At 40.3% G+C, this 14279-nt stretch overlaps 2 protein-coding genes across 2 annotated transcripts; both read right to left on the bottom strand.

The window, feature by feature from the left end:
• Positions 1 to 2785: 2785 nt before the first annotated feature.
• LOC145594168 (uncharacterized) lies at positions 2786 to 3127 on the bottom strand. The gene has a single exon (XM_081650504.1). The coding sequence runs from the start codon at positions 3125 to 3127 to the stop codon at positions 2786 to 2788; it is 342 nt and encodes a 113-aa protein (XP_081506630.1).
• Positions 3128 to 5888: 2761 nt separating this feature from the next.
• Positions 5889 to 6368, bottom strand: LOC145594167 (uncharacterized). The gene has a single exon (XM_081650503.1). It carries the CDS (start codon positions 6366 to 6368, stop codon positions 5889 to 5891), a length of 480 nt encoding a protein of 159 aa, XP_081506629.1.
• Positions 6369 to 14279: the final 7911 nt, after the last annotated feature.

Below are 14279 nucleotides of genomic sequence, written 5' to 3'. Positions count from 1 at the left end.
GTCTTTGGTATTTATTGGGTGTGCAGGCTATTGTCTAATCACTTCAATTGCTTTGCCTTAATTTCAATTTCATCAGGTATTTTCTCTCTCTTCTCTATTTGCTCTGTTTTACACTTTGTACTTTTTCTTTGTTTTTTTGCGATGGATGATCATGTGAGGGTGGTGTTTGCTGGGGTGGATGAGGGTGTGAAAAGGCCAAACTTGGTGGCGCAGAACGTTTTTCCTGTCAAGGATACCTATCCTTCCACCATTACGAAGGAGGAAGTTCAGAATATTGCTGCAATTGCGCGTTTTCCTGATGGGGTTGTGGTGAAAATTCCATCACCTAGGGAGAGGGCTGACTGGACTGCCCCTGGTTGGGTGTGTTTCTTTAAGTACCCCTTTGTAATTGGGCACACTTTTCCTTTTTCTGCTCTTGTTCGTCAATTCCTTTCTAGAGTTAGGGTTTCGCCTTGTCAATTGTTGCCCCAGACTTGGAGGGTATTGAGAATTCTGGATTTGCTGAGTATAAAATTGGGCATAGAACTTGATGTGAGGGATTTGTGTTACCCTTATACTATTAGGACCAGTGGTAAAGGTCGAGTTGGTCTTCGCCTGAAGGATGGTGTTGGTCCTTTGGTGACTGACTTGGAGAAGGCGTTTGACAAAAAGTGGTATCACAAGTTCTTCTTTGTGAGGATTGATTCACTGGGTGATGATTGTGATTTTTTGATTGACACTGTTGAGGCTGAAGTTATTCTATTTTCTTATTCTTTTATGTTTTTCTTTCCTTCTTTGTTGATTTGGGCTTATTTGCTTGTTGGTTGCAGTCAGCAAATTGAAGCAGCGCTCTCAGTCTCCATCCCTGATAGACAAGTTGTACGAGTTGAGTGCAGACGAGAGATCTTTCATCAAGTTGACACAACCTGAAGCAGTTATCCAAATTAAGTCCTTGGACGATTCTGATTCTGAGCAGAAAGTTGCCCCAACCATGTCTCAAGGTTTGTTTTCTTTCTTTCTTGTGTTTCGATGTTTTGCTGTTCTTATACTTTTGTGAATGTGTGGTTGATGTCGGTTTTAGTTTGTGGGTTTTCTTTTTATTTTGAATTGGATGTATCTTTGTTGAATATACTTGCATACAATTGTTAATCTATTTGATTGTTATTAGCGTCCTTGCTGTATACATTTGCTGTGTTCCTTGTTGTATGCATTTGCTGTGTTCCCTATTGTATTACTTTTTGATCCAGCTATGTTCCTTGTAGATACATCAAGGTCACTAAGGTCTCATGATCTTCTTAGCACATCTTCCATCCTGGGTCATCTTAAGTCTCGCTCGTCCCCCCAGACTTTTGAGTCTGTTCCCATCAAGATGGTTGCTCCCAAGGGTGTCCCTCCTCCGCCTCCGTCTCGTGCCAGTCTCAAGAGGAAGTTGGAGATGCCCATTGATGTTGACGCTGCTGAATTTTCTTTTGACTCCCTTGCTCCGCATGTAGATACCCTGTTGTTTCCTTCCTTCAAGGATCGCCAATCTTCGATGACTTTTGCTGACCTTTCACAAGAGGCGGCCGTACAGTCTTTCCAGGTATAGTATACTCCAAATTTTTTTTAAATAAAATCGACCTTATTGAAATATGCTCCTTACACTTCATCTTTGCTGTGCAGAGTCTTCAGTCCTGCCTTGGTGTTTTAGGCAAAGTGTCAGAATTTTCTCGGGTTTATGAGGCTACGAAGAAGGAGCGTGATGCTCTGTCTGACAAGTACAAGGCCGCTACTGAGGCTTTGAAGGCTGAACGGACTAAGCACCGGGACTGCATTTTTGAGCAGGACGGGCTGAAGGGTACCCTGAAGGAAGCTGCTAACGAGGCCATTGATGTTGCTACGTACTACTACGGGAAGACACGTCTTGAGATGATGGAAGAGTTCCAGCAAGGAAAGCATGAGGCTTGGGACTATGATGGTGATAAGGCTTCTTTTGAGAAGGCGTTTCCTGAAGGGACTGCTGCTCCTGGCTCACTACTGCTGAGCTTTGCTGATGAGGAAGTGAACTCTCCTCATAATGAAGAAATCAAGGATGCTCCATAGGTGATGAAGCCTGTTGCTGAAGAAGTAGCTCCTGCTGACAACATGGGGGAGAATTAGTTTAGCTGGTGCTGCGTCACCTTTTTAAAAAAAAAAATGTAAAACTTTGAATGTTGTTTCTGTTTACTGCCTTAGTGCAGTTTGGATAATTTGTTTTTATTTTGTGCTACACTTCTGTAGCTGGATGCTTTGTTTAATTTTGTTGTAATGCAACTAAGTATTTCTGTCTTTCTTGTTGTGTGGTTGTCTTTTCTGTATAGTGTGTTGTGATTGTAGTTGTATCACGAATGTATTACAGTTGTATTATAGTTGTATTACAGTTGTATTACAGTAGTGATGCTACTTACATGTGTTTGTATGTCTTGTAAGGATAGTAGGTCTGTTCTTTTCAGGAATGACTTGTCTTTGTTCTGTAGTGAAGGGATTTGTTGCATTCTTGCTTAGTAACGTTAGTCGTGTTCCTTGCAAAACAGAAGAAGGTGAGGGGTGGCCGTGGGTTTCCCCAACGGCCCTCCGATGCCAAAGTCAGTACTCGTAATGATCATAAAGTAAATTGACAAAAGATAGAGATAGATGAGTACCTTTCGTGCTGATTTTGGCTGTTGGAGGTTTTTGTGTTTTTGTGTTTTTCTGTTTTTTTTGTATTTTTGCTTGTTTTCCTGTTTTTTTGTGTTTTCCTTTTTGTAAATTAAAAGACAAAATAGAAATAACAACTGCGTACCTTTCTTCAGAAATGATATAACTTTAAATGTGCTGTGTTCCAGCTTCGTTGCACTTCTTTTCCTTCTGCATTCCTGAGTCTGTATGCTCCATTACCTACTACCTTGGTGATTTCATAGGGTCCTTCCCAGTTGGGTGCTAGCTTTCCCGCATTGATTTCCCTGGTGTTTTCGTATACCTTTCTGAGGACCCAATCTCCTAGCTTGAAGACTTTAACTCTGACGTTCTTGTTGAAGGATCTTGCTACTTCCTGTTGATATGCCGCCATTCTCATTTGTGCATCTTCCTTTAGTTCCTCCACTGTGTCTAAATTGTGAATTAGTTCTGCTTGATTTCTTTCTTCTGTCATTAGCCCGTACCTTGCTGTAGGCACTTCTACCTCTGTTGGGATTACTGCTTCACATCCGTACACCAGTGAAAAAGGGGTATGACCTGTAGCGCCTTTAGGAGTTGTCCTGTCTGCCCACAATATGTTGGGTAGTTCGTCTGCCCATTTTCCTTTGGCTCATTCCAGCCTTTTCTTCATGTTGCTTATCTTTGATCTCCTTGTATGCTTCTGCTTCAATCCATTTGGAAAAGTAGTCTGTCATTGCTAAGAAGTACACTCTCTGTCCTGATGACGGTGGTAGCTTTACTATATCCATTCCCCACTTCATAAATGGCCACGGTGTCAATGTTGGGTGTAATTCCTCTGATGGCTTGTGTGTCAAGGGCGCATGTTTTTGGCATGCTAGGCACTTCTTGGCGAACTCAGCTGCATCCTTCCTCATACTGGGCCAGTAGTATCCCATTCTAAGGGCTCTGTTGGCTAGATTCCTTCCTCCGGAGTGATTTTTGCACTCTCCACTGTGTAGGGATTGTTAGACTTGTTGAGCTTCTTTTCTTTCCAAGCATCTTAAGAAAGGTCCTGCTGCAGATTTCTTGAAGAGTACATTGCTGATCATGCAGTACTTGGAGGCTTTCTGAGCGAATGCTTGAGCTGTTACTTTCCCTGTTGGTTTCGTGTTGCCCAGGAGGCATTCTTTCAGAGGCGTTATCCAACTGTTGTCTTCTTCTTCTGTAGGGCCTGTTTGAATTTCGTAGACACTCATGGTTGATTCCTTCTCTATGGCTGGTGAGAGTACATGTACTGGTGGGATTGCCCCAAATTCTTCTGGATTGATGTTTGACCCCAAATTTGCCAATGCGTCTGCTTCGGTGTTCAGGTTTCGAGGTACTTGTTCTATCTTGAACTCCTTGAATTCTTTGATGAGCTTCTTTGTGACTTCTAGGTAGGCAGTCATTCTAGTGTCTTTTGCTGCATACTGCCCGTTGACTTGGTTTACCATGAGTAGAGAATCAGAAATTACTTCCAGGTGTTGTATCTTCATATCTCTTACAACGGTTAGCCCTGTAATTAGTGCTTCGTATTCAGCTTCATTATTGGTAGCCTTGAAGTTGCACCTTATTGCCTGTGCTATCTTGTCTCCTTGGGGTGATGTCAATACTACTCCTAAGCTTACTCCTCGTATGTTTGCTGCACCATCTGTATGGAGTGTCCACTTTTGCGTAGCTTTTGGTTCCTGTAGAGCTAGGACTTCCTTCTGTGCTTCTTCTTCAAGGGTAGGGCTGAAGTCTGCCACGAAGTCTGCCAAGGCTTGAGATTTGACCACCGTCCTGGGTTCGTACTGTATGTCGTACCTGCTCAGATGTAGGGCCCATTTCTCCATCCTTCCTGACATTTCTGGTTTTCTCATGATAGCTCTGATGGGGTAGTTGGTTCGTACTTGTATGGAATGACTCTCGAAGTATGGACGTAACTTTACTGAAGCAGTGAACAAGGCTAAAATGATTTTCTCCAGCGATGCATATCTTGTTTCCGCACTGAGCAGGGTCTTGCTGACGTAGTAGATTGGAAATTGTTCCTTCTCTTCTTCTCTTGTGAGAATTGCGCTGACCGTCCCTTCAGATACTGCAAGGTATAGCTGGAGTGGTTCTCCTTCTTTAGGCTTGGAGAGAATCAACGGGTTGGCTAGGTATTCTTTCAGCTTCTAGAATACTTCATCGTGTTCTTGTTCCCACTTAAACTCCTTGTTCTTTTTCAATACTTCGTAAAAGCTCTGTTTTTTTCTGAAGACTTTGAAATGAACCTGTTCAGTGCCGCGATTTTCCCTGTTAAGCTCTGTACATCCTTCTTGGATTTCGGTCGCTCTAGATCTAGGATGGCTTTGACTTGTTCCGGACTGGCTTCTTCCCTCTCTGCGTAACCATGTATCCTAAGAACTTTCCTGATTGTACTCCAAATGTGCACTTTGTGGGATTTAGCTTCATGCCGTATTGTTTCAGGATGACGAATGCTTCTCTAAGGTCTCTGACGTGATCTTCTGCCTTCTTGGATTTAACTACCATATCGTCTATGTAGACTTCCATCGTGTTTCCAATTTGTTCTTCAAACATCTTGTTTACCAACCTTTGGTACGTTACCCCTGCATTCTTCAATCCGAAAGGCATCACCTTGTAGCAGTATATTCCTTGACTGGTAATGAAGGCTGTCTTCTCTTGATCGTCCTTGTGCATGAGGATCTGGTTGTAACCACTGTAGGCGTCCATAAAGGATAGCAGTTCGTGTCCTGCTGTGGCGTCTACCATGGCATCGATATGAGGTAAAGGGATGGGTCTTTTGGGCAAGCCTTGTTGATGTCTGTGAAGTCTATGCAGATCCGCCATTTCCCATTCTTCTTTCTTACTACCACCACGTTGGCAAGCCATTCTGGGTACTTTACTTCTCTGATTTTTCCTGTCTTCAGTAGGTTTTGAATTTCTTCGTTGATGATCTTGTTCCTTTCTGGCGCGAATTTTCTTCTTTTTTGCTTCACTGGTGTATGCATTGGATCTACGTTTAACTTGTGGGTGATAACTTATGGGGAAATGCCTTTCATGTCTTCATGGGTCCAAGCAAACACATCTTTCTCTTCTTCCAGAAAGTCGTAAATTTGTTGTCTGAGTTCTGCTTTCAGCTCTGATCCTATTCTGACTTTCTGATCTGGATGTAGGGGGTTCAGCTGGACTTTTGTAGCTTCTTGCTCTTCTGATATACTCAACTTCTCTTGGCCCAGCTGACCCTCTGATTGCTATGCTGAACTCTTTTCTGCAGATGTTGCTTTCAGTGCTATCTTGTAATATTCTTTGGCTTCCCTAGGATCTCCTCTGATTTCTTGAATTCCCCATCTAGTAGGAAACTTAATGACCTGATGGTACGTAGAAGGGATGGCTTTCATTTCGTGTATCCAAGGTCTTCCCAGAATAATATTGTATGAGGATAGGGTGTCGATCACTAAGAATTTGACTTGTAGGTTGATCCCTTTTGCATACGTTGCCAATGTAATCTCCCCACTTGTCTTCTTGGTTTCCCCGCTGAATCCTACTAGCATTGTTGATTTGTTGACGATATTCTTCTCATCTATGTTCATGTGCTTCAAGGTGTCTAGCATGATGATATTTGCAGAGCTTCCATTATCAACTAGGATTCGCTTAATCATGCAGTTTCCAACTGGGAGTGAGATCACTAGGCCGTCATGATGACCTTCTACTGCAGCGCTTTCTTCAAACATGATAGGGATGTCTATCTTTGACTTCTCCCTCTTGTCTGGTTGCTCTTTGTTGCTTTCTTTTGCGTGCCGCTTTGCTGCTGAATATGTTAGACCGCATACTTCTGACCCTCCTGATATGAAATAGATGGTTTTGACAATTGGCGGTGGGGGTGGAGGACCTCCTTGCTTGGATTCTCTATCTTTCCCTGAAGCTTTAGATCTATCCGACAAGAGTTCTTTGAGGTAGCCTTTCTTTAACAAGTAGCCTTTCTTTGAGCGCGACACATTCGTCAGTAGTGTGACCAATATCTGAATGGAAATCACACCATCTGGATGGATCCTTCTTCTCCCTAGGCCTATCACTTCTTCTAGGCCATTGAACAGTATCTCCCATCTTGTTTAAGGTCCTTATTACTCCTGCAGGATTGACATTGAAGCAATACTCGTGCAACTTGGGTGGGAGCTCAGGATCTTCCCTCCAATCAGAAAACTCTCCTTCGACAGCATTGACTGATCCTTCATCAAAGCGGGAACGCTGATACGGCTTGAATCGATGATCTCTCCTGGGGAAGTTGTTGTTCCTTCTTGACGGACGATCTTCATCCTTTTTGAGCTCTGGAGTCTTTCTTGCATATGCATCTTCTTCGAATCTGACTTGAGCCATTGTCTTAGCTTGTACATCTTCAAAGGTTGTGCATGGGTATTTGGTTAATTCCTTGTAGAGCTCACTGTGATCTAGCAATCCTCTCCTGAACGCTTCAATGGTTGTAGGAGCATCGCACTTGTGTATTCCAATCTTTTCCCTGTTGAACCTGTTAAGGTAATCCCTCAAGGATTCACCGTGTCTTTGCACAACACGGTATAAATCCGATGACTGTTTCTCTATTTTCCTGCTGCTGGCGAACTGGACCTTGAATAGGTTTACCATTCCTGCAAAAGATCGAATTGTCCCATTATCTAAATTAATGAACCAAGTTAAAGCTGGACATGATAATGTGGCTCCAAAGCCTTTGCACATGATGACCTCTCTGATGTCTCTAGGGATTGAGCTGGTCATCATCTTCTGCTTGTAAAGGGATACATGCTCATCAGGGTCTGTTGTTCCATCGTACATGGCCATGCTGGGTGTGCTGAACCTCTTTGGCACTTCTACCTTGGCGATCTCTTCTGAGAAAGGAGACTCTATATAGCCATCTGATGCTTCTTCCTCCATGGGCTTTGGCATTCCAGGGATCTTGGCGATCTTGGCTTCGATTGCTTTGAGGTACTCTTTGACTACCCTCTCTATCTTTCCCTCCTCAGATCCTTCTTGACCATTCTGCTTAGGGGTTCCTGCATTCAAAGAGTCCAGATCTAGGGTTGTTTCCCTAGTGTTAGATCCTTTTTCCCCGTTAGGGGTATGAAAGGTACCTGACATATCAAGCTGCATGGCTATACTTTCAGTGTTCTTTCTGGTATTAATGGTTTTGGAAGCGACTGATTGTATTTGGCTACGGAGGGCTTCATTTTGCTTGGTGAGACTGGTAAGCTTGGCTTCAGTTTGGACCTTTTGGGCCAACAGTGTTTCAATTTGGCTTTTTTTTGGTCTAAGGTTTGACGGAATGCGTTCATTCCCTCATTGATTTCGGCTATGGTAAAGGGTACTTGGTGCCCAGACATGGTGTTTGTATTGGTTTTTTGGCGAATTGGTAGGTTAATTGATTATCAGCCCCATGGTGGGCGCCAAATTGTTTAGGCAAATCTCAACAAGGACATATGAGAATTTGCTAGGTTTGAGGGGTAATAACAATCATACTACCAAAAGCATATAAAATAACAATAAAGCAATAATAAAGCAATAGATAAGCAACGAATAAACAATAAATAAACAGAATGAACTCTACTATGAAAAGAGTAAGTTTAGAGACACAATACTGAATAAGGACTAGCCTCCTTCTTCAGTAGGGACGAAGCTCCGTAGATAAATGCAGAGTAATTCTATTATATTTAGAGTATATGTGCGTAAATGGGTCTTCAAAATGTCTAATTATGCTTATTTATACCTAGGGATTTCTAGGGTTTACAAAGATATTTGGAATATATTCAAAATGAGGAAGATCTTCTTGATTTATCTTCTTCCCTGTTCTGTAGGTGTATCTTTGGCAAGTATCTCTTTGATTGATATCCTTGATGCTGCTTTCCTTGTTTATTCTAATCAAGCCGTTTTGCTCATTTTGTTGATGTATTGCTTCTTGAACTGGTGCCCTAAATGTAATGGGTCGTATTACAATACGGGCCCAACACTGAGGGCATGGTCTGAGACGGCTAGGTACATATACAACTTTTCTCTAGGCAAAGGAGTGACAAGCCTTAGCAAAGAGTGCAAGTGTTCTTTCGATTTCTGGAGAGGCCGCCTCAACATCATCCCCCCATTCAAATCTAGTCTTCTTCCTGATTGCTTGGAAGAAATAAAGGCATTTGTCACTTGACCGGCTGAGGAACTTCTCCAAGGCGGCTAGGCAACCGGTGAGTCTCTGTACTTCCTTAACAGTGCGGGGTGAATTCATGTCAATTACCGCCTGAATCTTCTCAGGATTAGCCTCTATCCCCCTTTGATCAATCAGGAATCCGAGAAACTTCCCAGACTCAACACCAAAGACGCATTTCTTAGGATTTAACATAACCTTATGCCGCTTGAGTGTGGTAAAGGTTTCTCAGAGATCAGCAAGGTGATCCGCCTGCTGCTTGGATTTGACTATCATGTCATCAATATATGCCTCTACGTTCCTCCTAATTTGATTAATGAAGACTATATTAATCATCCGTTGGAACGTAGCCGGCGCATTCTTCAAGCCAAACGGCATCACAATATAACAAAATAACCCCTGTAGACACCCATTTGTGTCTCCCCAAAACCAAACCCAGTGATGAATGCCTTTCACGTTGTGTTATTATCGAATTGGGTGAAAGTGGTTTGAAAGTCGAGTGTTGCGGTTTAGTTTTAATTAAAATTCTTGTCTCTCTGTTTTTGAAAATGACTTTGTTTATTTGAAAATAGCCGAACCAGTTTATTTTGGTCTATAATTAAGGTCCAATAATAGTGTAGATGGATGGGGCTCGAAGAGACCTTTCCAACGATATATTATAAGCCCGATTCCGATGAATATTGAGGAAGTTATGGCCAAAATACTAAACTGGGCCTGGTTAATTATTTAAATACGGCCCAATGATCTAGAGGAGGGCCCAATATTAATTATTATTCCTAAAATTATTAGGATTAATTATAATTTTTTAGAAGTTTCTAGAAAGTTCTTTTTAATTCTAATATTATTAGATTTAATAATTAATTATCTTTAATAGATTTTTATTTGGAATGAAATATCGTTTTGTTATCTTAAATACATATTTTATCTTCTGTACGGATTCCGTAGATCAAGTTGATTAAAGATCGGATTCCGCGTGAAGAAAAACGCGCTAATACAGGCTGTCGCCAAACGACAAATCTGTCGCCGCGCGACAGACCCTGTCGCCTCGCGACAGACATTGTCGCGTCGCGACAGAGTCGATTCCTGGCGACAGCGTGTAGTTTTATTCCTTATCAAATTCTATGTTTTTCCGGATTATTTTCATTATAAATGGGGTCCGAATTCCTGTTTTCAGAAACATCAATTCACAATCATCAACTCTTTCTTAATTCTCTCTATTCTCTCATCAAGAATTACTTAATTCTTTTCTTTCTCTCTCTTTCAAAACTAACTTTACAAAATACAATATTCCGCATTCACAAGACTTAGAGTCTCTTAGCCAAGTTCGAAGTTGCCTTCGCCCTAGACGTGAAAGGTTGATAATTTCTGAGGGTTTGGTCCAAAACTAGTCTAAACTTTATTTAATTTGATTTTAATTTAATTCTTTGATGCTTTAATAACTTTTATTATTTTCATTGAAGTTTACTAACTTGTGTATTTTGTTATTAGAAAGAGGTACGAGGCTTCAAAGTATGTAATCTTATTACTCTCTTTCAATGTAGATAGCATGTTTATTATTGTCTTATAATTCCTAGTATCATGTTAGGATGTTTAATATTCCTAGTGTCATGTTAGGATGTTTTTTATGCTTTCTAGTATCATGTTTAGGATGCCTTTACTCTTTCTGTTATCATGTTAGTGCCATGTTAGGTTTGAAGCTTTGATCTTTATTGTTTAGTGACATGCTAGGAGTTGTTATTAACCTTGTTAGTATCATGCCTAGGATCTTGCTATTATTATTGAGCTTTATTATGCCTTATCATGATTATAATTATCATCATTATTATTATTGTTTATTATTATGTTGCTTGATTTATATTTTATTTATTGTTATTGCTTGATCACACCTTTTATGCTTGTTAAAGGGAATTTGTACTTGAAATCACGCTTAATAAGATAATTATTAATTTGGTTTAGGCTAATGTGATTTTAATTCAAGTGATCGCCAATAATTGTATTATTTGTGCATTAATATTCAACCAACATAGATAAACAGGGTAGGATTAATATAATGTTTGTATGTTATTCGAAGAGCGCACATGAATACGAGAATAACAAAGTAGAGGCCTATTTTATAGGGCGGGTCCTTTCTTTTGTAGATTGGATTCGTACCCTCATCCCCGGACCCTGTTTGGTTCAAGACCTTATGGAGTAGTTGACGGTCCTTTGGATTGTCTTTTGGGTTTACAAGTTCCTAAAACTTGTTGGCGACTCTTTTTGCTCTTTTTCTTTCCCTTTGGAACGCCACCGTACTTTAGTGTATGATCACAGTGGGGTTCAAGTTTGGGGTTATCGTAATGCTTGAAATATTCTCAGCAGTTTTTGGCGACTCCACTGGGGAGGATTTTTTATTTATATTCCTGAAATTTATTTAATTTTGGCAATTATTTAGAATGAGCAGATGAGACTCGAAAAATTCTAAGTATTTCATGTGCGTGATTTGATTAACATTATTGTCATATGCATTAAAAGGTCCTCATGGGAGCACCCTATGAGTCAATCCATAGGAATTTTACACGTAGGAAATTTGAGAAATATCTTTCATGACTAAAATCGAAAAGATGATGCGAAATCTGGAAAATTCGAAGAACACAAAAACTTGCCAAGGCATGTAGGAACTAGCGTCTAGAAAACAGGGCTTGTCGCTCGTAAAAAGTTTCTGTCGCCTGGCGACAGTTCTTTCGCTTGGCGACAGAAGCTTTTTTGCGGCGACAGTCCCTGTAGTCTGGCGCCAAGTTCTTCCAATACCGAGCCAGGGGTCTGCCTTCTTGCTTTGACCATTTCTAGTGTTGTTGGCTTGATTTTGCTTATTGATTGAGTCCTTTTCTCACTTTTCTGAACCCATATGTGTTCTACATATGGAAATAACCCTCTGGGGGTTCCTACTTCACTTGCCCAATGGAATATTCCACTATCATGTGCAAAGTTCAGATTTGGGTACGTGTAATGTTTGTGAATCCACCAAACCATGGAGTCGAGTTCGATTTCATCACGCACTCGCGGAATCCTGTCCATTCGCTCCAACCCTCCCGGTAGGCTTGTGTGCAATGCATATGGATTCTTAACCATGGACCTTTTTGACTTAACCCATATCCTCGAACTTTAGAGAACTAGAGCCATGGTTAGGTTGCAAACTCATCTTGTGACTATGTGAACTACCTGTGCCCCTTGTTTGTATTTATTATATATGTGTTAACCGTTTGTTTGACTTGTGATTAAGACTAAATAAATTGACTAATGACTAAAAGGACTTTGTCTAATTAATTAATTAATTTTGAATTAATTAAAGGCTAATAAATTAATCAATTCGACTTAGTACGACCTTAGGCATGTCCATTTAGAGTAAAATTACTGGAAACAGTCCAGATTAATGTTCCAGCAATGGCGCAGGAATTTGGACTGTGGCGCTGCAGTCTAGTGTCTGTCGCCTGGCGACAGGCTCTAAACCGTGGCGACAGTCCTGTTGTTTTAGCGACAATCCAGTTTTCTTGCTCGAGTCATCACGACGAGTCTAATTCACAGTCTACTAATCAGTTTATCAGTTTATTAATGGTTCAAACCATGTTTAAGTCTTTAATTAAGTTTAGGCACTTAAAGTCCAATGGTCATACACTAAGAGTCAAAGACTTTGTTTAATTAATTAATTAATTTGAACTAATGAACAAGCCTAAAGTCGAGTCATAGTTCCTTTGAGTCAACCCGGATTTCTATTCCCGTATACTGCACATATGTCAACTTGTTTTGGTCATAGCCGGAGTTCTTGGAAGAACCACGAGTCGTATAACCTATGGATCTGTAGCCCCGAGTTTTATCTTTAATTTGGCGTTGGTTTCGTCCCAATCAAAATCACAGATTAAAAGTTATGACTAAAATACCACAGCCTGTCCAGTCTAGTGCACATACGTGAAGTCTTAATTTAGTCTTTGCTTAAGTCTAGTCACATAGTCTAGCCACATGGTCATGACACAAGTCTTAACATTTCACCTACACTCACTAGTCTTAGCACACACTTTGTACAGGTTACCATGACCATGTCTTAGGTTCATGCATGAGTCGATTTTTCCGTCATTTGAGTGGGGGTCCATTCTATTCCTATTTCTTCAATATTTCTTCATCTACATCATCTTCCTACACTCTACATACTTTCTCCATATATCACTCCCTTCATTCTTTCATGATCTTTTCCCATCTATGCATGTTGAATCGAGTTCGAGTCATGTGATTTACAATAATAATAATAAAAAAAGAGTAATGATGAGACAAAACACAAGGCAAGCTTCTCACTAAGATTTCATGCTTTCTTCTTCTTTTTTCAAACCTTTCCCCAATAAGTCTAGCATAGGCACCCTTTGTCTACCTTAGATTTATTACATAGGTTTTTCCTTTTTCCCTTTTAATAAAATGAGCATTTTAATTTCTTGCATATGATCATTGCATTATTAAAAAAAAAAAAAAAAAAAAAAAAAAAAAAAAAAAAAAAAAAAAAAACGCCGAATTAAGCACAAGGTATACCAATGATTTGAGGCACCCCTTGTAGCCATGTCATATAATTTTCACCCTTCAAATATATAATCCTTTTCTTGACAAACCACTTTGAGCCTCGTCTAACGATAGACCTTTTATTTTTCAACCCACATCTACTAAACTTGGGATGGGATGGTGTGTAACTTATGCAAGTTCCAAATATGAAAGCTTGAGTGATTTCAAAAGAGTAAATAAAAATAAGCAAAAATGAATAAAAGTGTACAAAAGGGGAAGTGTTCCAATGTCTATGATATGAAAATATCTTTGATAAGAACATGTCTCAGATTGCGTTTCTTATCGAGTGCTCGGTACCATGCTTGAGAAACATGAATGCCAAGTGAGTGATAGACCGCATGATCGAGATTGCCCACACTTATAAAAAAAATGCGAATATGAAATATGCAAAAGCAAAAAAGAAGAGCAAAAACAAAAAAAAAAAGAGCTCAAAAGAGAGAAAACCTCAAGCATAAAAAAAATACAAAGATTCAAAAGCAAGGTTGCACACCTTGGGGGCTTATCTAGGGTCTTGAGCCTTTATCCCTTTCTTCTCTAACCTTTAGCCTAACCACGTTACAACCCTTAAAAAGACCTTTTTTGAGGTATACACACACTTGTGCGAGGTTCGGCTAGAGCTACGTTTGGCCTGATTCCTAATGGATACGTAGGCAACCTCACATTGAGGTGCGGCCATAATAAAAATGCATTCATTTTCACATTCACACACTTACACCATGATCATATCAAGGGATTTCCAATGCTCATCCCTATTTACTTAGAGCTAGACTTGGGGGCTTGATCCTTACATCATTAGCCTACCTAGCCTAAGAGTCATCACTATTTGACTCTTATCAAATAATACTTCTCCATACACTTAGCCTTTGTAGCCTAACTTTAGTGTCGCTTT

The sequence above is a fragment of the Chenopodium album genome, chromosome 19 (assembly GCF_948465745.1).
Source record: "Chenopodium album chromosome 19, dcCheAlbu1.1, whole genome shotgun sequence".
Classification (NCBI taxonomy): Eukaryota; Viridiplantae; Streptophyta; class Magnoliopsida; order Caryophyllales; family Amaranthaceae; genus Chenopodium; species Chenopodium album.
This window is presented reverse-complemented; position numbering and strand designations above follow the sequence as displayed.